Source organism: Ixodes scapularis, unplaced genomic scaffold (assembly GCF_016920785.2).
Source record: "Ixodes scapularis isolate PalLabHiFi unplaced genomic scaffold, ASM1692078v2 PGA_scaffold10__122_contigs__length_95168666, whole genome shotgun sequence".
In the NCBI taxonomy this organism is placed as follows: Eukaryota; Metazoa; Arthropoda; class Arachnida; order Ixodida; family Ixodidae; genus Ixodes; species Ixodes scapularis.
Window position 1 is genome coordinate 22458489 of NW_024609836.1, and position 25800 is coordinate 22484288.

Consider the following 25800-nt stretch of genomic DNA (forward strand, 5'->3'; position numbering starts at 1 on the left):
TTGTTTTTTACCTTTTATTTAGAAAATTTAATTTTGCAAAGTGACAGTAAAAAGATGCTGCATACAGCTTTCCATTGTTTTCTTCCCAAATTTTGAAGGGAACGTAAAATATTATTTTACATTCATTACTTCAACCGAGGAATCCGACGATGTGTACAGTTATGGGAATGCAAAGTTCTTTAAAAAAATATTAACATAAAACTTTAAGTACACAAAACTTCCTGCTTGAGGGTCATAACCTTCAGCTGAATCAAAAATTTCATAAATTTGATTTGATGACATAAAATAATAAATAGAAGTATTGATAATGACAGATGACCCAACATATAACCTAAACGAAGCCCCTCCACAAAATCATTTTTATTTGCAGTTTCTTCATTGCTTGCATGGCATGTGTAATAAATAATGATGGCCTTTTCGTTTTTGTTAATAAATAGCGACTATCGTAAAATACCGCAAAAGCGCCCACTATTAACATTTGCCAAACTTGGGAATTCTGCAAACTACACATTAAGCCCCCGATTAGGCCGGATAAGCATCCACGTCTAGATTAACCCAGTTTTCAGTGAAAGTGGGGTGGGCAATCCTCAGTATTTCACGGTAACACTGGAATCAATACCAAACACAGAAGAGGACGCAGGATTTTCAGAAGTCAACGATAGACCCTCCTTTTCAGGGCTTTGGACACACATTCAAGGTGAAAGAAAACCAGAAAATATTCTTAGTTTAGATCCCTCGCGTAGTCACTATCCCTCCAGTCATCGACAAAAAGATTTTACAGACATGTCGAACATGGAATTTTAAAAGTTCAATTAAGAATCTGAGAAAGAAATATATTGAAAATAAAATAACGTAGAGATGCTCTAGAGATAGAAAGCGTGCATAGCTTGGACGGTTGGACCATTTCCCAGTTTAAAAATACCAAATGTATTGTCGCAGAAGGCCGGGAACCGAGACCTATCGGATATTCCCCAAAAGACAGCTTGGACCTTTTTCTAGCTGAAAAAAACTAAATGTGTTGCCGCAGAAATCCGGGAATTGAGATCCGTCGAATATTCTCCGAAAGCCAGCTCGTAAACCGGTGCTGCCATGAAACCGGCATGGCAGCCTTTCTAAAAGCACCCGGTACCATTGCAAAAATTAACGATCAAACAAAAGAATCAGTCGTCGTCGCTGTCGTCGTCGCCAGGCTTTCCGCGGATCGTCTTGCGCTGGAAGGCGAAAGCTGGCTTGCGTTCTGGCTTGGCTTCGTTGGGCGGAACTGTCAGGTCTCCCGCGTAGTTGAGGATGCCCGCCCGTGCGATGCGCCACTCCATCATCTCGGTGCTGAAGTCGTCCGTGCCCCCGAGGCTGTCGAAGCCCACAATCATGTCCTTGGACACAAAGTCCTTGAAGAGCACGATGGTGGGCAGCACACGGATCTTCATGCGCTCGCAGAGGAACGGGGCCTGCGGCAGAACACAACAGCACTGTAAACGACCGGGGCATCACTTCTTTGTACGTCATATGCAAAGCTACTACTTGAAATGAAGCACAAATGTTCCAGCGACTCGCGGCCATAACTAGAAGGAAGACGCAAGCTCCCATGACATAACACAATGTAAGCAAACGGTACAGCTGGAACAGGCCTTGAATTCCTTCCTATGTTTACTTACTTATTTATTTACACCTTAAAGGGACACTTCTACAAAATTTGAAATATACCCGTCATGCTCAGAAATAGGCTGAGTATGGTCCACAGTATCCGTAAATGACAACTGCGTGTTCGTATTTTGAGCCCGATGGCTGTATTTCTCGTTATAAATGGCCCACTCCGGCAAGAAGTTGGAGAGCAGCTAGCGGAGAGCACGTGACATCGGCCGCAGTAATGACATAGATTGTCTTGGGACGAGCAAAGCTGCGGCGAGGCTGACATCGAGAGGATGTCCTAGACGTTCCAGCCACCGAAGCGGCCGAAGCACGCCAGCGACCGGGCCACCGCATCTAACCCCAAAGCTGCTTTTGTGTAAATTTTGAGTGATCGGTTGATGCTTTATAGTCTAGTAGAGAGACAATAGTGACGTCTGGGACACAGAAAAAGAGTGTCGGGGAGAGGGGAGTTCCTCCTTCCTTTCTTTTCTCATGGTGGCCAGAAGCGACACAGTTACTGTCACTACCTGCCGAGGTTCCTAGATGGGCATTACAAACGAGCCGTTAGCGACATGCACCAAGTGCTCTTTGCTAATCATTGAATTCGTTTTAAAATTCCTTTTCATATCTTTTTCAATGAGAGATTGGTGTGCCTGATGTGATACTGCTCCTTTCACCACGAATAGACCAAGAAATAAGTGCAGAAATTTTGTTCTAGTATCCCTTTAAAGGCTTGAAGGCATTACATAAGGGTGTACAACTGAGGGAAGATACGTATCATACAAATTAGAAATAGATAAATAGATTTTAAACAAAATTATTCATATGGTGGGTTACTTTTTCATGAAAATGCACAGGATCAGTATGAGGTCACTGTATTGTCATGAATGACAATGAAGCAACAAATAGATGAAGAAAACTAAACGAACTTGTGCCCAAAACAAAATAGAAGAAGGCTAGTGATGCAGGCGTCAACGGAGGCCTAACACCAAGATCAAGCGCTCGGGCGAGACTGATTCTGCTCGCCATGCCGAGTCCTTATGTACCCGCGTAAGTTTCTGGAACATTCGGTGCAGAACTTTCGGTGCGTAGAACATTCAAAACTGGATCAAACGACAATGTTCTCGAAGTTACGAGAACGTCAAGTTGAAAGAATAAATAAAAGAACATTCCGCCTATTGGGATCGAACCTATACCTTCCGCGCGACAATCAAGCACGGTAACCATTCGGCCCAGCACGCGCTCGCTCGGCGACAACCGTGGCAATATCAAACCTTGATAGTGATATAAATTTTGGGCTATTTTAAGAGGAGTGCACAGAATCCAATATTTACACAATTCTAAGTCAAGTTGACTGCAAATCAAACAGGCACATTGCAATTCAGAAAAATAAAAAAGAACTTTTAAAATGAGCGCACTGAGTGGCACAATGCTACAGGTACAGCCGGCTGAACTTGTAACAAACTGAAATGTTCTGGATATCACGACTGTTTAGTTTTTGTTGGCAGTGGAATGATTTAGTTCAAAAGTACTCAGACCCTATTATGTATTGCTTCCTTTCCAATGTGAAGAGGTTCATGCTAATGGCGTCCCGTTGGTTCTTGGGCGATGCAGTCGGAAGAAAAGGGTCTGTTGCCAGCTTCCAACGTTCATAGCAGATTGGACATTTTTTTCACGTGGCATCGAGGTTGTTTTTTGATGGTGGGCCACCACACGTAGCCAGGGGGAAGGCCCATGGGGCCCGGCCCCCCAAAATCTTCCATTTTGCTGGGGCCTCCTTTCCTTCCTCCTCCTCCTGCTGATACGAGCCAGCACACTTATCACTGACACTCTGCCCATCGTCACAGTGTTAATTTCGTCCGGTGTACAGCCTGCACTCTGCTGGGGGCAGGGATCTCGAAGTGGTATTGCTCCTGAAGGCGAGAATATTTCCATCAGGTGATCTGCAAGGTTTTGTCACAGTCTCTCCGTGGGCAGTCCTGCGTCCTCGTGGAGAGTAGTTGATCGCCGATCTGCTCCATTGAGAGTTCCGAGGTATCTGCAGAGTTTTCTGGGTGCATCTTTAGCACCTAGAAAAATGTCCTTCGTACTGTCCAAGCTGGTCTGACTAATTTTTCCTGTACAAGTTGTTTTGCAGCTTGCTTCTGAATCTGACACGTTTCACTTTATTGTAGCTCCGTCACTAAGCCCTCTATGAAGGACCATGCGGTGCTCCCAGCTCAGTTCCTGTCGTAGACCGCATCCCACCAACGCTTTCTCTGCCATTGCACACCATGGTCCTTCACTGACTAGTTTCTGATGAGCCGCTTCAGCTGTTCCACATATTCAGTATAGACCGACACGCTGTTTACAAACAAGCCCGCGTTCGCCCACACCAGGTGTGGGCATTACGCACGCGCAGAAACCGAATTCGAGTGAAATGAAGCGTCTGCGCATGCGCAGTGCCGTCAACAGCGCCACCGCAGCTGCGTGACGTCAGGGCCGCGTGTTGGTCTATAGCCAGAGGCATTCTTTTTCCTGTAACTGTTCTCCAACTCCTCTACAACTCTTTTTACAGTCAGGAGAGAAAGTCTAGTACGGGTTGTCTGCAGGTGGGGCTTTCTCTTAACTTTCTATGTTCATTTGGAGAACTCATTATCATCACTCCCAACACTGCGTTCACCAGCTTCACTTATGTGGGCGTGGACAAGATGACGAGCCAGCTTATGTGCGACTAAAACGTAGTCAATACATGTTCTGCTCTCGCGGGCACCCCATGTGTGCTCCATGCGTATATCGCGGGAACTCCACGCTTGTATCAGTAGGCGAGCGCCATTTAGTGGCCATCTTACAAATTGGTGCCGCGCGTCAGCCGCTACTCGGACCACCAGCCTTTGTAGGCATCATAGTAGCACAAGAAGAAAAGAAAATGGCGGCATCAGGCACACATAGTTGCCACTTTTTTTTGTTTTTCCATCAATGATTTTACGTAAGACGAGGATCGACTTTTTCTAATGAATTTAAAAAGAAAAAATGTTTTACCTATATTTTGGTTTATACATTACCTGAAATATAGCCAGAAAGTAAGGAGAGTGCCCAATAAGCATTTAGTTATGAAAGCTGTCCCATACTGTACGTTGCGACCTTCTAGCCCCTCCAGCACCATAGGCCATGAAACATTGGCTAGATTACCTGCTCTAGGTATTGGCTGGCGGTTTTTGCGGAGGCAGCACAAACTTTCTCGCTGGTGAAGGTCGTGCGGTGTATTGGTGCTAGTAGGTCGAGAATCGCGCCGAAGTGCAGAAGTAGCATTCGTTGGGTTGGAAGCCTCCGTTAAGGGGTGTCCAAACAGGGCACTACAAAAATCATCGGGCGACACAACTCCAACAAATCGCTCCGCTTCTGCCTGCTTTATTTTTGCCGGGGGGAAAGTTCCCCCCGTCAAATCTCACCCACGTCCTCTACGCAAGCCTTGATCTGCTCATCACGTGGGTCCAAAGGGCCACTTACACGCTCTGTTGGCTGTCGGTCAATCACTGAAGGCCTCTGCCACTTTGCAAGTCCCGAAAATGAGAAAGGGAAGACTTTAGGGTAAGGGGGCAAGCCAGGGAAGTGCGCGTCGTGTCTAAGGTTGTGTCGCCTTCCAGCAGTTCTCTGGACTGGATTGGATTCCTGCGGCCCTCTTATGTTCCCAACATACCTTGTACAGACAAGCAAACCTGGTTGGTTAGGAGTTTTATATAATAAAATATATATTCTTAAGTTCTCAGTGTTTATACATACAACTAAAAGTCTCACTGTTGCGCACTGCTCTTTATCTCCTTTTTTTCGAGCTACGAACATGGATTTCAACAAAAAAAGCAGAGCCGGGGCGGCCGAGACACGCGCTTCGACGCAGGATCTCCCAAATCCACCCAAAGCCGGACCTCTTTGGCCTTCTGGCGACGATGGAAGCAAGGTCGGCGACTTTGTGAGCCACGGGAGATAGACAGGCAGCAAGCACACCATTGGCAGGTGGCGTGTGACGTCAAGTCCGACGAGCACCGACTTAAAAAAAAAGTGGAGGAGGCAAGGAGGAAAGTCGTGAATTTGGCTTGGCCACTGTCCAAACAGACATACAACCGACGACTACTGGATGCTTCAATTTTGACGATTTCTGCGGGAGTCATGTGGCCTGATGATTTTTGTAGCTGCTTGTTTGGACAGGCCTTTACTTTTAAGTTGAGAGCAATACTGTCACACGAGCTCCCGCTGTCGTAGGTTCGTTTCTGTCTCCATCCGACGCTGGACATTCTGACGTAAACGTCGAAAGAAAGAATGGACTCGAGGCACCGTTTCTTCTCGAAGATTAGTCTGAGGGACGATAAAACTCCCTCCAATTCCAAGTTGACTTCCGGGCACATGAAGAGCTTGCGCTCGTGACAGACGGGTCAGGTCGCATCACTTGCGAGTATCACCAGAGCACCGATGTCACACATCACTGGACTGGCTAGCCACCTGTTCTGCACCGGGTTTTGAAGAGCCGGAATCTACTCCCTCGTGGCACGATGCGAAGCGTTGCGCGCTGGCGTGCATCCTGCTGCAAGCAACCACTTGTGGCCGCAAGGACGCCGCAACGAACTCAAACGTGTTCAAACGTGAACGTGTGTATGAGACCTTGCAGCCACCACAAGTCAGTCAGACACGCTCATCCCTAACTTCTCATCCAAACTTTGAGACAATTTCTTTATTCGTTAGAATAGGATATCCGAGGATGATAAAGCGGAAACGAAAACAAAAGTTCCGAACATTTTTAAATAAATTTGATTTTCTACCTTGGATCATCACGCTAAAGCCAAAAATCCATAACCAACGAGCTTCCAGCTAAACTATTCGGTGCAACCCCTGGCTCTGGTGTTGTCATTCCTTCGTATGGTCGACAACACCAGAGCTTTAACAGCGCTAAATATTTTTGAGTGCTTGAAGGGCTCGAGGAACTTTTGTGCTTGCGGGATGAAATTATCCTGGTGAAAAAAAAGAACACATGAAGAACATCGTGCAAATCTCCAAAGGCCCTTGAGCTGACTTGAGGCAGGAGTGAGTCACAATATGTCAACCAATGCACCTTTCGTCAAAGCAAAGTGAAGTCCCTCGGACATACAATATCCCCGGGATACGTTAGTGTTAACCCTAACAATGTGGAAGCCGTCACTCTGCTTGACCTGCCTCGGACTTCTCAGAAGTCTGGTCTCGCCTGGGTTATACAAACCGCCACTCAAAGTTCCTTCAACGTCTGTCTGCCAAACCTTTTTATTTTGTGGAAAAAGAAAAAAGAAAAAAGATGTCTGGCTGACATGACAGAACTGGCGAGGGAGTGGAAACACCACGATGCCGAATGGCTCTCCTGTGCGACCCGGCGAAGAAGCTTTGACCAAAGCAAACGTGCACTGAAAGCAACACCAGTTCTCTGCCACTACGAGAATGGTGGCCCCATACAGTCTTAAATAGTGACTCGTCCCATGACCCAGTAACAGTACTCGTGCAGCAATTGCACGTAAATTTGAAAACTGGTTTTGGCATTACTTTTATTTATGGTGTCCTCAATAACTATTTTGAATTTTCAGACAACAAATAGTACATCCTAAAGTAAAGTCTGGGTATTCAGAAAATGCAATTTGTTTGAGTAACAATAACAATCCCTGGAGAAGGGGAACAAGGGAGACAAAGGACAGACACAAACCTTTAAACACAGCTAGGCGACTGGTGCGCGACTGAAAACATCCATTTGGTCCTGTTAACGAACGAGGGACTTCTCCGTTCCTAAAGCTCTACCAACTCAGCTAACCAGGAGCTAGACGTCAGTACAGCAAACGGGTTTCAATAGCCGCAACCAGTCGAACAGCAACAAGGGTAAACGGCCTGCATTTTAAGGCCCGCTTCAGACGGGGCAACTTTTCCAGCAATTTTGAGGTTGCTGGCGGGTTGTTCCATAGCTTTCCCTAGATCGACACGAATTGCTGAGATCGGGTCCGGCTCGAACAAGCGAGCAACTCAAAGCAATTCGAAAATGCTTGAAGCGGCTGCAGACAATCAGGGACGCTATATTTTCATGTAACACACCTGTGGTGGTGATGATGACAGCTAAAGACTTGGTTCTGGTTTGAAGTGGATCGTTCTTGGAAATAAACCTTTTCAGAAAGATGAGTTAGTATTCTCAACACCATTCAAAGATATAAAAACACGTTGTTACTGCGTAGCTGTGCATCTGAATAGTGCAAGAAAAATCAAATTGAATGATGATGATGGCAAGTCATAGCAATTCCGTTGCTGCGTGTGAACGTGGGCGGCCCGTGTTGCTGGTGTTGCGACGTCAAGTTGATGGGTGAAATAGCCCTGTCTGAAGCGGGCCTAAGGGAATGATGATAACGCAATTAATGCAAAGGTACAAGCGAGCTGGACAAAAAGAACGATAATAATCCCCGGAGAAGGGGAACAAGAGGGCAAAGGACAAACACAGGACCGGGCGGACCTTTTCAGTCGCGCACCAGTCACCTAGGTGAATTTGTCCTTTGTCCCCGTTGTTCCCCCTCTCCAGGGTTTTTTATAATCATTCTTGTCCAGCTCGTCTGCACCTTTGTGTTACTTGCATTATTATCATTGTTTGCGTAGTTCAAAAAACGGCCTATATATTTAAAGAACATGTGCAAAGAGAAAAAAAAAAGTATTAAACAACCTAGATGAAAAAAGGACGTCAAAAAATAAATTTACGACGCAAACAAATATATTTTAGAGCTATATTTACAGCGCAAAACAAATTCACAGTTGGGGCCCGCGGGAGCCCGCGAAAAAATGGCAACTAGCAGCCATGTGATTGGCAACTAGTCACGTGGTGCTTGCACTCTTCCGAGAGCTTCCTAAGGGCTCTAAAAGTTACTTATGAATCTTCGTTTTTCTTTCATTTCATTTTATTTGTATTACCTTAAGGGCCTCTTGAGGGAGGCATTATATAAGGGGAGTGCCATATTCAAGGTTCGAAAACAAGACAACAAAACACTACAAAAACAAAAAGAAAAAAAATCAAGAAAAAGTTTGTAAACATCATTATATAAACAGCTCCAAAAGACATTTATGGTCACTGGTAGTTACCAAGCTTGTCGGCAAGCTATTCCAATCCGATATGCATAATGGAAAAGGTGAGTATTTGTGTAGATGGTTGAGTGTGTTGGTTATTAATTTACGATAAGGAAAGCCTGTCTTGTCTGTTTGTCTTCAATGTCCCTCTTTCCTTATCGTAAGTGAGTATTTGAATGTGTTGGTTTTCGAAAAAAATGGGTTCGACATTACAGGGGTGGTTGAGACGAGAGGAAATATGATGGGCCGGGGAAATATTCGGGAAACCAAGGGTTATAGTACAATCTCTGCAAGAAAGAGAGCTGCTTTATTTTTCTACAAGTGTCGAGAGTTTGTAGGGATATGGACTGCTTTAAAGAAGAGATGCTATTCCTAGTGTAGTTAAGAGTGATAAAACGAGTAGCACAATTTTGGACAGCTTCCAGTTGATTAATTAAATAGCTTTGATCAGGGTACCATATCACTGATGCGTACTCCAGCTTAGTTCTGACTGTATCGGGATATACCGGCATGAGGTGCATGTACATAGACTAGTAGGAGAAGAAGATAAAGTTGACTTGTTCGACTGCTCGTCATGATGGTCTTGTGTCCTTGTAGCTGATGCATGGTGTCAGAAGTGTCTTCTTTAGTCTGGTCATGGAGGGACTTCGCCTGCCTGATGGTTTGCTGCTCTCCGGAAACGTAGTCGACAACTGGCGCAAGTTTAAGCAGCGTCTGGAGCTCTACCTGGCCGCCACCGAGCCGGCTAAGGCACGCAAAAACAAACAGAAGGCGGCAATATTCCTCCACGTAGCGGGTGCCGAAGCCATCAAAATCTTCAACACCTATGGACTGACAGACGAAGAAAGAACCAGCTACAGCATCCTGGTGACAAAGTTTGAAGAATATTGCACTCCAAGATGCAATGAAACTTACGAACGCTACAAATTCAGGACTCGGATGCAGGCAGAAGGCGAGTCGTTGGGATCATTTTTTCGAGACGTGAAGCTAAAAGCTCAAACATGCAATTCTGAGCAGCTGTTCGATTCTATGATTTGCAACCAGATTGTCTATGGCGTCACCGATACGCGAGTATGCGAAAAGCTTCTTCGCGAAGATAGCCTGACCTTGGAGAAGACAATCACACTCTGCCAGGCGATTGAAGTAGCCAAGGAAAGGCAAAGGACTTGGGACAACACAGAGAAGAGCGTGGCTCCTATAGCCAAGCAGAAAGGACAAGCCCGCTCCAAGACCAAGCAATGTGGAAGGCGCAACACGCACCACGAGCCTCGGAAATGTCTCGTATACGGCAAAGCATGTCACGTATGCCGAAAAAAGAACCACTTCTCAGCTTGCTGCAAATCTAAGACCACAGTTGGCAAAGTGAGTAACCAAGACGATTTTTTAGTGTTGGAGATCGGAAATGGCAGTGCTGACTGGATCATACCAGCAATCGTTTCTGGCAGAGAAGTTCAACTGAAGGCAGACACTGGTTCACAAGCGAACCTGCTACTGTTATCGACTTTCAAGAAACTAAGGGGAGCAAGTGCGCTGAAACCGTCGAGGGCGGTATTTCGCAACTACAGCGGAGGTATCATCGGGCACATTGGAATTGTAGAACTGCGGGTCAAGGTTAATGGAACAGAAGCAAGCCTAGACTTCTTTGTCGTTAAGAAAGCTAGCCAGGCACTTCTCGGACTCAAAGCATGTGAGTCATTTGGGCTAATCAACCATGTCAACACCGTGACAGGTGCCAATGACCATGCAAATAAGATCGCACAAACCTTCCCAAGACTATTTGATGGCTTCGGATGCACCAAGAAAGAGTATAAAATGGTTCTAAAGACGGAGTCAAGCCAGTCATTCAAGCAGCCCGTCGGGTACCACAGCTTTTGAAAGAACCTCTCAAACAGGAGCTGTCTAGAATGGAGAAGGCAGGAATAATAGTCAAAATGGAGGAACCGTCAGAGTGGGTCAGCCCGCTCGTCGTGGTTCGCACGAAAGACAACAAACTATGAGGGTGCATCGATCCCAGATTCGTCAATGAAAGCCTGAAGCGCGAGCATTACGAAATGCCGAGAAGAGAGGACATTGAAGCAGAGCTGCCTGGCGCGATTTTTCTCCAGGTTAGATGCCAACGCGGGTTTCCACCAGATCCCCCTGGATGAAGAAACGTCACACATCTGCACGTTCAGCACTCCGTTTGGACGATACCGTTTCAAGCGTCTTCCGTTCGGAATTTCGTCTGCACCGGAGGTCTTTCAGAAGACAATGTTACAGATCTTCAATGGCCTACTGGGTGTTCGAGTTTACATCGACGATGTCCTCATCTGGGGTGAGGACATCACAAACACGATGCATGACTCCAAAGAGCTCTGCAAGTGGCACAATACGGGGGCCTGCCATTAAATGCAAAAAAAATGCCTCTTCTGCATCACAGAAGTCACCTTTCTGGGCGAAAGGGTTACCAAAGATGGCATACAACCTGACCCTCAACTGGTACAAAGCATCCTAGAGATGCCTGCTTCGAGGACCAAGAAAGGGGTCCAACGGATGATGGGTGTCGTCACCTACTTCGACAAGTACTCGCCACGACTTTCGGACAAGACCGAAAAGTTACGAGAGCTCCTAAAAGATGTATCACTTTTCGAGTGGACCCCAGCTCATAAAAAGGTATGGCAAGACATAAAAGCGTGTCTCACAGCAGCGCCAGTGCTTGCTTTCTTTGATCCGTCCCTTGCAACAAAAGTGTCCACAGATGCCTCCAGGTACGGCTTGGGTGCAGCATTATTCCAACAGCATGGAAACAACTGGCGTCCAGTCGCTTATGCCTCAAGAGTGCTGACCGACACTGAGACAAGGTACTCACAGATCAAGAAAGAAGCGCTTGGAAATGTATACGGCTGCGAAAGATTCCATGATTTCATCTATGGTAGAAAAGTGATCGTGGAAACGGATCACAAGCCACTGATATCAATCTCGAAGAAAAACCTAAGAGACATGCCGCCAAGGCTTCAGCGATTCTTCATCCGTCTCATAAAGTATAAAGTTGAGTTCCAGTTCGTCCCTGGCAAAGAACTGCTCCTGGCGGACACACTTTCTAGAGCGCCATCAGCAAGGACCGTGTTTGACCAGAAGGAAGATGACGACGTTGAAGTGCATGCAATCTCAGTTCTGTCAATTCTGATGAGCCAGCAGACACAGACTCGTTTGGTTTCTGCAACACGCGAAGACCAGGAGTTACACCGAATTGCGCAAGCGCTAGGGGCACATGAGAAAATTGAGGGACCTTTCAAACCTTTTGCTTCAGAACTGACCATCATAAATGGAGTACTTCTCAAAGGTTCAAAGGTGATTATCCCCAAGTCTCTGCACAAAGAAATGCTGGCAAGAGTGCATGAGGGACACCTTGGCCTAGCCAAATGTAAAGAAAAGGCAAGAACATTGATGTTCTGGCCCGGAATGGCGACAGAGATTAATGATCGGTCGCTGCGAGACATGCAAATGTTTTGCGTATCGTCAGCCCAGCGAGCCTCTTATGATGCGACCGACACCCAGCCAGCCATGGGAACATGTCGGGGTAGATCTCTGCCAGTATGCCGGAAAATCCTACCTTGTGGTTTACGACGCATACTCCAACTTCCCAGAGGTTGAACATCTACTGGACACGACGGCAAGCACCGTGGTCAGCAAGCTTTCAAGTATATTCGCAAGACATGGAATACCTATGGAAGTCAATTCAGACAACGGGCCACAATTTGTGTCACGAGAACTCAGAGTGTTCGCCTCAAGTATGAGTTTAAGCACGAGACCTCAAGTCCAGGATTCCCACAGTCGAACGCCCTGGCCGAAAAGGGAGTGCAAGTCGTGAAGCGACTTATGAAGAAAACAAACCATACAAACGAAGACTTTTATTTAGGTTCGCTAAATTACAGGTCCTCGCCATCGGAAGGAGGAAAGTCGCCTAGTGAGCTAGTGATAGGTCGCCGGATTCGTTCAAGAATAGCCGATTTCACAACTAGACTCCACGAAATCGTCGTGAAACACAAACAAAAGGAGGACAGGTGCAAACGACTGCCAGACCTGCAACCTATAGATGTTGTCCACGTGCGACACGACGACGGTTGGACTGCTAAAGCACAGGTCGAGAACTCTGTCGCGCCGAGATCGTACAAGACCATCACTCAAGACGGGCGCGAGTTAAGAAGAAATCGGGGGCATCTGCTCACAACCTCCAAGACCTTCGATGCTCCTGACAATCTAGAGGGTCACGCAGCTAGTAGCCAGAGCACTGAAGTACCCACTTCACCTGCGGCAAAGCACCAGAGGGCAGAGAATACTGTAGCAGCAGCACCCGCAAACTTGTGTGCCACTGAACGTCACGCGACGCTGCGACAGCAACGGCACACCGGCATTCCAGTTCGAACCTCAGCACGGATGAGGCAACCACCTCGTCATCTGGGATATGCCAGAAACTTTAAGCAGACTCCCTGAGTTCGCAAGTTTGACATTCCCGCCCTCTCGGTAAAGAAAGGGGGGTGTATCGGGATATACCGGCACGAAGTGCATGTACATAGACTAGTAGGAGAAGAAGATAAAGTTTACTTGTTCCACTGCTCGTCATGATGGTATTGTGTCCTCCACGCTGATACACTGACAAGTGTAATATATGCTAAATGTTTAACAAAGGAGTTTGCGAGAAACAGATGCCTTCTTATAAATCCTAATGTTTTGTTAGCTTTAGAACAAATGTAGTTAACGTGACTCTTCCATGATAAGTCTTCAGAGGTACACTCCTAAATATTTAAATGTGTTCACCCACTCCATTCTTTATTTAATAAAATACTTTTATGTTTGAGAAATAACGAGTTAAATAAAATCGTTGCTTTTGTTTTGACTGATTCGATAACAAACAAAAGAACTTTGCCATTTTCTGTTTGAAGAGGCATGCTGTCACATTCACATGCTTTAGTTTCTAACGTGCCAGTTCCCTCAAAGCAACGCCGCTGCTCGATGAAGGGCTGCAGTCCTCGTGATCGACGAGCAGGGGCGTCGCTCAAAAGGGCGGCATAATGGTATTTGTCATCTTTCTGTACGTGTTCTTACATCAGCTAAACCAACTAAGTGCAGCAAATCTCCTGTGACTTGCGCTTCTAGTGCATGTTGGTGGTTGTGTGTGTTTAAGACTTCAACTGTGCTCTGACCAAAGATGAAACAAACCCTATGGTAGATAGAGACAGTGTGAAATATACTATTTGTACCTTAGGCGTAGACTTCGGGGGGGCATCGGGGCTCGTGCCCCCCCGGGCCCGGGCCATGATCGTTATCGAGACGCTGTTTACGTGCCATGTAACGAGTTTCTAGTAGTGGCGTGTAAACAAAATAATGACCACGTTGCCTTTATTGACAAAATACATGGGAAATGGAATCCCAGCGTGCTTTCGTTGGCTTCAATCTTCACTTCTGGTGAAAAGGTAACGTGCAGCACCACCCCCCTGGAGAACTACCCCCCCCCCCCCCCCCCCCCCCGCCGAAGAAAATGGAAAGTCTACGCCGCTGATTTGTACCATTTTCGTTTCCTTCTAACTTCTCAAAGGACACATGCAAAGGAAAAAAACATTTTTTTTTAAACAACTTAGATGGAAAAAGGATGTCATAAAACGATTTTACAACGAAGAAAAAAAATTTTTAGTGCAATATTTACGGCGCTATACGAATTTGTAGTTGGCGCCGGCGGGCTGCATCACTGCCGCCGCAAGTCACGCTGCCGCCACACACCGAGCGTTGTGCGAATGCCGCTTCAACACGTTACTCCACGCTGCCTTCGCCGCCGCTGCACAAGTTTGTCTGCTTAGGGGCGCCGCCCTCCTTCGTCTGACCGGCGCACAGGTCATTCACGTCTGCTTGCGCTCTTTCAGGAGTTTCCTTTGGGCTCCAAAAGTTACCTATTGATCTTAGTTTTTTGTTATACTTCAAACAAAGATGAATAAGTTACTTTTAGACGCCATACGAAGCTTTTGAAAGAGCGCAAGCACGTGATAAATAAGGGCCAGTCACGTGATAAATAAGGGCCACTTTTCCGCGGCGCCGGCAAGCGCCAACTACAAATTCGTATAGCGCTGTTACAAAAATAAATGTAACTGCACGGGACCTACATAGATGGCGCTGGTGGCTCTTAGCGAAGTATACGCAGAAACAGCTAGATGGCGCACGGGACGATTCCTCCTCGCCTTCCCTCCTCTCCCTAACCCTTTAATCTCCAAGTGACACATATTTTGGGGTCGGGCACCCCTTATAAGGGAGAGCCGATCCCACTGGAGGAGTGAGCGAGCTGACTCCCTGAAAGAAAGTCGAGGCACGACCCGCCAGACTATCTGACCGAGAGCCGCAGTATCGCCAGCGGATCCCGCGTCGTAGTGGCAGCCACCACGCCTGCCGCCCGTGCAGTTTGGTCCCACAACCCCGATGTCTGTCTCTTTCCTGCGACGCTGATCGTGGGTAGCGTTTGTCGAGGCACGACCCGCCAGGCATCGCTCCCCGGTCCGGCCGACCCGGCATCAGTATCTTTAGCTGGTCTATCGTAACAAGTGGTGGAGGTGCGGGGTAGACGTGAACGATCCCCGCGATGGAAAGCGAAAAGAAAGATGCCAGGCCGACGACACGCAGGGAACGCCGAAAGGCCGTTGAAGAAAAGCTCGGGTTTTCGTACCGCACACGTTTCGAAGGAAAGGAAAAGAAGAGGAGCCTGCACGAGCGATTTGAGGATATATTTGCGTTGTGCGAGAAGGAAATCGCGGCGAACAAGTAGCCTATGAACGGATTTGAAAAAACATTAAGGAGCCGCGTCATCCAAAACGAAACTGGAACTGTCATTATGCCCGACGATCCGAAAGGTCCGAATCTAATGTCACTCCGACCGTTCGCGCCGCCTCCCGTATTTAGAGGGAAAGCAGATGAGGACTTGGAGGACTGGCTCCATCTCTATGAGCGTTATGGCCGATCGCTTGCATGGACAGACGAACAAAAGCGGACAATCTGGTGTTCGCTCTTGAGGACGTCGCCAGGCGGTGGTACGTGACGGCCCTGCGGGAACAGACGCCCGAGACCTGGGTCAGCTGGCAGAAGGCGCTTCGGGAGACCTTCGCAGGAGACCATGTCCAGGAATGGGCATACATCCGGCTGCAGGAGAAGCGACAACAACCGGGGGAGACGCCGCAGCAGTACGTCTCAGGCATCCTGCAGCTGTGCACTCGGGTCAACGCAGGGATGCCAGACGCGGAGAAACTCCGCTACCTGCTGCGGGGACTGCGGCCCGAGATGATGGAACGCGTGGCCATCTCGAACCCTCGCACAACCCAGGAGTTTCTGCAACAACTCCAGCACCTGACGCACGTCGGGGCCATGGCACGACATGCTCTCATGACCATGCCAACGCATCCACTCCCGGGCCTTCACACCGAGAGCCCGGTCCTGGCGCCCGGTCTCGACCTAGGATCAGCACCTGGCGGAGCCGGGACCCTGAGCAACCCGACAGAGGTGTTCTACACCCCCCGTCAGGACGTTCCTGACCGGTCCACGGCAGCAGTTCTCGGGGCAATGCAGGAAACGTTGCGTGCCCCGACAGCTGCCGTGGATCGACTTGGTCAACGAGACCGCCGACCATTCCCACCTCGAGGCTCAAGAAACCAAGGAGGGCAAGTCGTCTGCTTCCGTTGTAATCGAGTTGGGCACATCATGCGCCAGTGTCCGGAAGCCCCAGCACCTCAAACTCCTGTCCTGGGCCAGCCGGGAAACCGGTAGGCCTGGGTCCCGGAGCCCGACCCGCCGGACAACAAGGGGGCTCTGTTTACGCGACCTTCCACCAGACACAGCTCATCACACTCCCCGCCATGGTAGAGGGACAAGACGCCCAGATGATCATAGACACTGGTGCTGTGGTGAACGTGATCTCGGAAAACCTGGCCGCGAGGCTGGGCAAGACTATCCGTCCATCGGGACTTCTCGTGCGTGCAGTGAACGGGGAGCTGGTAGACTCATGCGGGGAAATAGAACTGAACGTTCGTATCGGACCAAAAGTGAGTGTAGAGACGACGTTTGTGGTGCTCCCGGGTTTCCCACACAAGGTGTTGGGTGGTTTGCCATTCTGCGAAGCAACCAAGATGGTACTAGACTTCCCGAAAAAAGTGATCGTGCTCCAGGGACACCAGCTGGCTCTACACCTTGAGGATGGTCACCCCACGAACTCCCCCGACACTATTAGTGTACAGTGCCTGGAGGAACTACATCTGCCCCCGAAAACTGAGGCCCTCATCCCGGTGCGGATAGCTGCTCTCGGTGCCTACTTGGTGGAACCCCTGACTCAACCCAGGCAGACATGTTGCCCCAGCGTAGCCCGAACGTTGACAAACGTCGAAAACCAGGTGGGATACATCCGCGTAGCCAACCCGGACAACGTGCCCCTGAGTGTTCCAAGAGGTACGACCATCGGAAAAGCAACTTCAATTGTCAAAACAGCACTGAGCACGACCCTCCCGAGTGGCGCCAGCGACTTCATTCCCGACATCCAGTTGGGTGACGAGCTGTCCTCCGAGGAAAGACTGCGATTTCAAGGCTTGGTGAGAGAATACGGCCACATCTTCTCCACTAAGAACGGTCCCATGGGACGCACAGACGTTGCTGAGCACGAAATCAACACCGAAGCAGCCCGTCCAGTCCGACAGAACCCCTACCGTAACTCCCCATACGAGCGCAAGATTATCGAAGACCAAGTTACGGAAATGCTGGCCAAAGGCGTTATCCGAACTTCGGCCAGTGCATGGTCGTCACCGGTAGTTTTGGTACGCAAGCGCGATGGGACTTGGAGATTCTGCGTCGACTTCCGCAAGGTGAACGCCGTCACCAAGAAAGACGTACACCCCTTGCCGCGTATGGACGACATCATGGACAAGCTACAGGGATCCAGGTTCTTCACCACATTGGACTTGGCCTCGGGTTACTGGCAGGTCCCCATCAAGGAGCAAGACAAGGAGAAGACTGCATTTGCGACGGGGTCTGGACTCTACGAGTTCAATGTCGTACCCTTCGGCTTATGTAATGCCCCTGCAACATTCCAGCGCACGATAAACAAGGTGCTGGCGAATCAGCTGTGGAAAATCTGCCTGGCCTACCTGGATGACATCATCGTGTTTTCCCGAACGGCAGAGGACCATCTGCGGGACCTACGGGAAATCTTCCAATCCCTTGACAACGCAGGACTCCGACTTCAGCCGAGCAAGTGTCACATTGCTTTCAACAGCATTCGTTATCTTGGCCACATAATGGACGGCCAGACCATCCGTCCCGATCCAGACAACATCCGCGTCGTCCTGGACACGAAGGCTCCAACAAACCGCAAACAGGTTCGGAGCTTCCTGGGTCTCTGCGGCTACTACCGAAGGTTTGTCAAGGACTTCGCACACATCGCTCGGCCACTAAATGAACTCACGAGATTGGATGTCAAGTTCACCTGGGACCAGGCATGCCAAGGGTCCTTCGAGACACTAAAAAACCGGCTGACCAGCGACCCAGTTCTTCGATTATTCAATCCTGACCTGCCCATCGAGATCCACACAGACGCCTGCGGCTACGGAATCGGCGCTGTGCTCGTTCAGAAAGATGGCGAAGAAGAATTTGTCGTGGGGTACGCCAGTCGACACCTGAACAAAGCGGAGATGAACTACAGCACAACCGAGCAAGAATGTTTGGCTGTTGTCTACGCCACGAAGCAGTTCAGACCGTATATATTCGGTACACCGGTTACGATCGTCACAGATCAGGCCAGCCTTACGTGGCTAATGACAGTGAGGAACCCGAATGGACGTCTCATCCGCTGGAGTTTGATGCTACAGGAATTCAACCTGACCCTGAAGCACCGACCAGGCAGCAAAAACATGAACGCGGATGCACTGTCACGGCTTCCTCATGATCCTGCACCTGATGGCGAAGAAGAGCTGCCGCTCCTAATGGTATCCAAAGAAGACATCAGAAAACTTCAAACCGAAGATCCTTTCTTGAAGCCGATCATCAAACATCTTGAGAAACCGGAGCAACCAATTGGGAAAAGAACAAAGAGAACGGCAAGGCCTTTCTCCCTCGTAGACGGCGTCCTCTATCGAAGAGCCAAGGGCTTCGCTGAGGAACGACTGGCGCTCGCAGTGCCAAGGACCCTGCGGCGCGAGATCCTTACCGCGTGCCACGACGACACCACAGCGGGGCATCTCGGGGTGAGACGGACGCTAAAGAAAATGCGGCAACGCTATTTCTGGCCAAAAATGTTCGCCGAAATCACGGACTACGTGCAGTCATGCCCCGACTGTCAGACAAGGAACACTCCTAACCAGAAGCCGGCAGCAGAACTACAACCACTTGAACCCACGCTGCGCCCCTTCCAGCAGATCGGGATGGACTTCGTGGGTCCGCTGACGGAGTCCCAGGGTGGGAACAAGTACATTGTGGTGATGGTTGACTATTACACCAAGTGGGTAGAGGCAGTGGCAACACCTGAGGCAACGGCGGCCTGCGCAGCAAAAGCCTTCATGGATTCAATGGTCCTCAGGCACGGAGCACCGGAACGAGTCATTACAGACAGAGGGCGTCATTTCACAGCGGAGATGATGGAAGAATTATTCCGGCTGACAAGCACCAACCACGCCCGTACCACCGCGTACCACCCACAAACCAATGGCCTCTGCGAAAGATTCAACCGAACCCTGGCGGCGATGATCAGCAAGTATGTCTCCGCTCATCACCGAGACTGGGACCAGTTCCTTCAATACGTCGTCTTTGCGTACAACTCTTCGGTGCACGAGACAACCGGGTACTCTCCGTTTTTCCTCCTTCATGCAAGGGAGCCAACACTGCCCATCGACGCCACACTAGGACTCCGAGCCCATGAGTTACAAGTGACACCGAATGAGGACATCGCCGAGCGCTGGGAGGAGGCCAAGAAACTCGTCACGGAAAGAGAGCTCTTAACCAAGGAGAACAGCAAAGAGCGCTATGACACGGGACGGCGGACCCAGAGTTTTTCCCCGGGTGACCTGGTCCACATCCGAATGCCCACCTCGAAACGGGGGAAGACGACCAAGTTCCTCCACCCATTCAACGGGCCATTTCGCATAGTGAGGCAAACATCGGCGAACGACTGGGAGGTGGAAACCCGACGAGGGAAGCGGGACGTCGTCAACGTGGAACGACTTAAACCGTACATCACCAGGGAGATGGCAGACGACGAGGTTCCTCAGGGAGACAAAGCAGCGGCCACCAGCGACTTGCCGGCAGGGACCAAGCCCGCGGCCGAGACCGAATCGTCAGCTCCAGTGGACAGTGCTTGTGACAGTGCTGACGAGGACAACGAGGAGTTCTTCGACGCAGAAGACTTCTCAGAAGCTGGGGAGACAACGCCAACAACTGCAGTGACTGTGAGCAAACGGCTGAACACTAGACCAGGCAGGGAACATACTAGACCCCGCCAGGACGATTTTATATATTATTAGTACTTAATCGAAAGTGAGTGGCTGAGTGGGACACTCGTTTTTTTTGAGGGGGAAAGTGATGTTACAAAAATAAATGTAACTGCACGGGACCTACATAGATGGCGCTGGTGGCTCTTAGCGAAGTATACGCAGAAACAGCTAGATGGCGCACGGGACGATTCCTCCTCGCCTTCCCTCCTCTCCCTAACCCTTTAATCTCCAAGTGACACATATTTTGGGGTCGGGCACCCCTTATAAGGGAGAGCCGATCCCACTGGAGGAGTGAGCGAGCTGACTCCCTGAAAGAAAGTCGAGGCACGACCCGCCAGACTATCTGACCGAGAGCCGCAGTATCGCCAGCGGATCCCGCGTCGTAGTGGCAGCCACCACGCCTGCCGCCCGTGCAGTTTGGTCCCACAACCCCGATGTCTGTCTCTTTCCTGCGACGCTGATCGTGGGTAGCGTTTGTCGAGGCACGACCCGCCAGGCATCGCTCCCCGGTCCGGCCGACCCGGCATCAGTATCTTTAGCTGGTCTATCCTAACAGCGCCGTAAATATAGCTCTCAAATTTTTTTTTCTTCGTTGTAATATTTTTTTATGGCATCCTTTTTCCATCTAAGCTGTTTAAAAAAAATGTCTTTTTCCTTTGCATGTGTCCTTTAAACATTAGGATAAACTAATAATAAAATATTTTTTGTTTTCGTTTCATCTAACCAATTAACCATTTTTAGTTGTAACGAATTTCTGACCCTCAACTGCTTAATTGTGGCCTTCAAAATCAAATGTTCAGCCACAAAAAAATGGGAGCGAAATTGGGAGCCAATGTCCAGCCACAAAAAAATGGGAGCAAAAAAATGAGAAGCAAAAGCAAATAAGTCAAGCGATTAATGCTATCATTACGGCAGTCACCAATGTCAGCAGGATGGCACGCCATGTTTGATGAGTGCTAACGCCACGTAGACTCGCCAGCGTGGGAGAATGCACGAAACGAAATCAAAACCAAAGCTGTAGTCTTCGGCTATCCACAAAATGGAACAATGTGTTGTTGCATGCCAAATCGTAATTGTTACGTCACAAAGAAACTATTTATCACGGGTGACTGACGGCCAATGGCCGTAATACGGAAATAGTTATCACATTAGGCGCCGCTATGCCCATTTGAGTACAAAAACCGGCAGTTCCTACACAGCTTCATTTTCCTATGTATCTTTATAAAATTTTCCTAAAAATAACTTCGAAACAAGTTAAAAGGATTAATCTTTTGGCAGGTAATTTGTTTTATTAACAATAGTTTCTTTTGTTTTTAATCGGGTTTTCTCCGGGTCGTTTGTATCTCCTTGAGTATGTTTTTTGTGGTTCAACACGCGGATTTTCCCCTAAGGTACCATTCGTGGTTTTTTTTCAAACATTTTTCATGGTGCATTTTGATACAACATATATGCATTTTTTTTTAAATTCACGGTATGACGCCATATTTTTATGCGCTGCGCGCCATCTTTCGAAGAGCACCGTAACTAGGTAGCCATAGGTGGTGTTGCCCCTTCCAGGCTGCTGTCGCCGCACTCTTCTACGCTTTTCATAACCGACTCGGAACGCGAGAAACTTTAGGGCTTCCTCGAAGCGGCTCCATCTGGATAGGCAAGACAGTGAGAATAAAGCTTTTACAGCATGTGGTCGACGTTGCCATATTCAGCCATGGCTCCGTATTCTTTTGCTTCAGTCCAGTAACGCTGAAAGGTAAGTGGGCTGGTACACATGCACTGCAGAAAATTTTCTCGTTTCTTTCTTAGTTTCTGTGTTTGATGAAAAGTTTGGATCTGCCATGCTCCAGCAGTGTTGCTATATGTAAAAGAAAGGATTGCGGCTAGCCAATCTTTTAGCGGCACCAAAAGAAGTGCATCAAGATTCATCTATATGCCTGCGCGTCGATGCTCGTGTAATCTCCGTGACTTAGCCGTGGCTAGGCCTAGTGGTCCAAAGCTTGGTTCACGAGTGACTGGCTCAATAAACTTGTGTTTGCTCGGCATGTGTTCGCTCTAATAAAGCTGACTGCCTTCTCATTTTGCGCGTTTTACGTCCTCTTGTTGTAAAACACTCGATTGCCCCCGGCAGACAGCACTGTGCTATGGGCATTTCTCGCGAGTCAAAATGTCAAAGTTGCATGTCAAATGGTACATGCAATCTTGTCAATTGTGTGAAACTGCAATTTCACAATATCAATGCTAAAGAAGAAAAAAAACATTGTGTGAATTGTGCAAAGAGGTGCGACTTACACAAAGGTGCAACTTGTATACAAACTTTTCCACAAGAAAAGCTCAATATGATGCATGTGCGACTTACAAAAGGGTGCGACTTATAGTCCGGAAAATATGGTATGCTTATGACTGGCGATGCTTCATAGTTCTAGTATATAGCTTCGGATGTATGGTCTTTTGTTTAATTAAGTTTTATCGGGAAAGAAACAGATATTGTTTAAGTTTTAGCACTGTAATCGTCAATGTTCCCAGAGGGAAACAATGGCCAAATACCTGTACAGTAATCCTTAATTTTAACAAAGTCAACGGGACGGCAAAAAAATTTTATATAAGCGGTAATTTGATAAAATTGACAAGACCAAAAAAAAAACACAGTGCCAGCAGCCTCGAAGGTGGACGGGTACACTGCGGAACACTCTGACCGTATATTTAATCAAACAAACCTTGGTTAGAAACATCTCCAGCAGCTTTGGTGAGTAAAAAAATAATTAAGTGGAGTTTGCCGATAATTCCATCCTGGTATCAGTTCTTCTCAAACTCCTTCAGGCATTCCAAGAATACTATCATTGCCGCTGCACTCCACTTTGTTTCAAAGCAACCGCGGGACCTTTTGCATCTCCGCACTCATAAGCGTTTCCCGAGGTGCCTCTCCGACATCGCTTTGTGTTTACCCTGGCCGTACGTAAGGTCTACGATCGCAACATTCATGGAAGGATCATCAGCGGGAAAGTCTGTATTGACAAGCACGAACGAATCAACGTTATCCACGGTGGCTTTGCCAGCATGTTTTCACACACTCCTTAGAGACCATTGCAGCTAGAGAAATCGTGTGCCGGCTCGGCAAACATGTTCGCGAGAGAAAATCCGACGAGCGCGGAGCTGTTGGCAATCTTTCATCTTCAGTTCGCGGGCGTGCTTTCTCTTTCATGAGAAGCTTCTCGAATCCGTCCAGTATGCCTTGCTCCTTCTGAAAAATGGTGGACAGTGTCAAACAGCCGATACCGGAATGTCGAATCCTTTGGCGATTTGGGACTTCGGCTGGCCCCTTTTCTCAACCTCAGAGATCTAAGCGACTTTTGGATAACACTTCCAATCTCCCATATGACGCACGTGTGCGCACAGTACGCTGCAAGAATGCCCGTGATGGCGTGCACGTTGGGGGCTCCTGAAGGAATTATCTCCTCTGGGCTCCATTGCTCCCTTGACCTGATTCCAACAGGTGTCGGGGAGCGTCGGCCGCAGGCACCATGAGTAGCGTCAGACCGCTGACGCTGCTCCCTGCCCACGTCAGCGCCTGTGTTGTGGAGTTGCCACTCCGGAGTTGGAACGATTCCGGAATCATTCCGCATTTTCCTGACCCCAGAAGAATGGAATTGGAATGGAATGGCGGCAACGTTGAGGGGAATGGAATGGGAATGGAATTATACGCCTTTTGCCTGGAGTGGAATGGAAATGATATCAACCACATTGGGTTTTTTTTCTTTTTTTTTGTGTGTGTTTACGGATAGAATTGAGCCAGTCAGCGAGTCAGTTGCTCAGAAATAAAATGAGCGGGAAACTGCTTGCACGTGTGGAGCCCTAACAAAATTATATGCAAAAAAAATCCAATACAATAAACAAGCGTCAAAGCAAAGGGGCCAAGGGGGAGGCACCTTTCACGACGTGCAGGCAACGGGCTTCACTGGCGTTACACGAGAGCGAAACAAAAAACCAAGCACCAAGCAAAAGAAACGAAGGGAGCGGCAAAGAAAGAAATCGCCATGCACGGCTTCTCAACGTCCTTCTTGCCTTGCTTTTTTTCGTTTGTTGTTGCGACAGCATGGAGAATGCACGAGCGCACAGACTGAGATCTGGGAGCAGGGGCACCTCATAACTCGCAGAATGCTGATAACTCGTTGACTCATGCACCGCCAAAAGATGATCAGTTATTGTTTTCTTATAGTTCGAGGAGCGTTGTTTATCACGCGGCCAAGCCTACTGCCTTCCACGTTCATTCGCACACACTCCTTTGAAGTGCGAAATGTGGGTTTGCTTCGGCATTAAAGGGACACTGACACCCCCCCAAAAATTTTTTTTTATTTTTTGCCAGGCGCTTTATTATGGCGTCGGAGGACTACCCAATTAATATTTTGCAACAGAGTAGCGTATTTTTTTAATAAAGCCAAAAGACGCAACTGCTCGAAACCAAAACCCGACGGAGGTCGGAGAAGTGGAGAGAAGAGAGTGAGTGGCGGAAGTCACGTGGCTACACCCGACCGTGCGTTTTTTTCTTGTTTTTTTTTTCTCCTTTTTGTAGCAAACGACACGACATGCGGCGTGCGATGCGGCGTGCGGGAACTGCTCGCCCTGCGATTCTTTTGCAGTTATGTTTGTTCCGCTCGTTGTTCTGTACTCCAAGATGAGTTGTTTTGTACATTGAGGAGTTGGAGATGAGTAGTGAGTGCCCGTGGTGAATTTCCATGATCGGCTCCAAAAAGAATACACTCAAGATGTTGCGTGAAGAGCTGGCTCAGATGTCCTGCATCCGCAAAAAAGTGGCATTGTGCGACAGAGTTTCCGAAAGATCAACGGGATCGGGACCAATGGCTGGCTGCCATTCCTGTAGAACATTTACGGGCACCTCGGAAAGCGGACGCTACCTGACTTATAGACCGACACGCGGAGCGGCTCTGTTTACCAACACGGCCGGAAGGCCGCGCATGCGCGGTAGCTATGTGGGCAAAAGCAGCCCGGCTCTCCGTGTTTTCGCCATTGCGCTCTATGGCGTGCGCTCGTTGTTGACGTTGTAGGGACGCTTGTATCTTTATTTGTGCGTCGTATTTCCTCACAACGTATGTCGTATGCTATGCCCGACCATTTGAGCTCGTTGCCCGAGCTTAAACGGCAGCGGTATCGAAACAAACTGTGCGTGGACGGCGTTGACTACGAGGATCCGTACGCCGTTTAAACAAGACCTGCTGGACTTCCGACGTAAAGTTGCTGCCACCGACGTCGATGGCTCACGTCGTCGTTTATTTAGTTTTTTCGCCAAGCCAGTTCACGGCCGACACGTCTCTCGAGGTCTACGATTACTTCGAGTTGGTTTCCGCACTGCCGGCGGGATCAGCAACCTGTGGGTCCGCGGAAGTGTGTGCATTCATTAATTGATTAAATACACACAGCGTCTTCTAGTCAAGGTATGATATTTTCCCTGCCCTCATGACCACAAGGCATGACAAGCAGTAACGCTTTGTCCGTTCTGCAGTCTTGGCGGTAACAGGTTACAAGTAACGGCGTTGTTGGTAACGCGTTACTTTTTTCAGTAACGTAGTAACCCACTCGTTACGTTTTCGAC

The 25800-nt window shown here is 48.5% G+C and overlaps 1 protein-coding gene across 1 annotated transcript in view; it reads right to left on the reverse strand.

Moving 5' to 3' along the window:
- The window catches only part of LOC120840707 (thioredoxin domain-containing protein 9), a 51820-nt gene continuing 26020 nt past the window's right edge, over positions 1–25800 (reverse strand). The window contains exon 4 of the mRNA XM_040211337.3: positions 1–1448. Coding sequence (XP_040067271.1) covers positions 1161–1448 — 288 coding nt within the window. The 3' untranslated portion in view covers positions 1–1160. The remainder of the gene's footprint in view (positions 1449–25800) is intronic.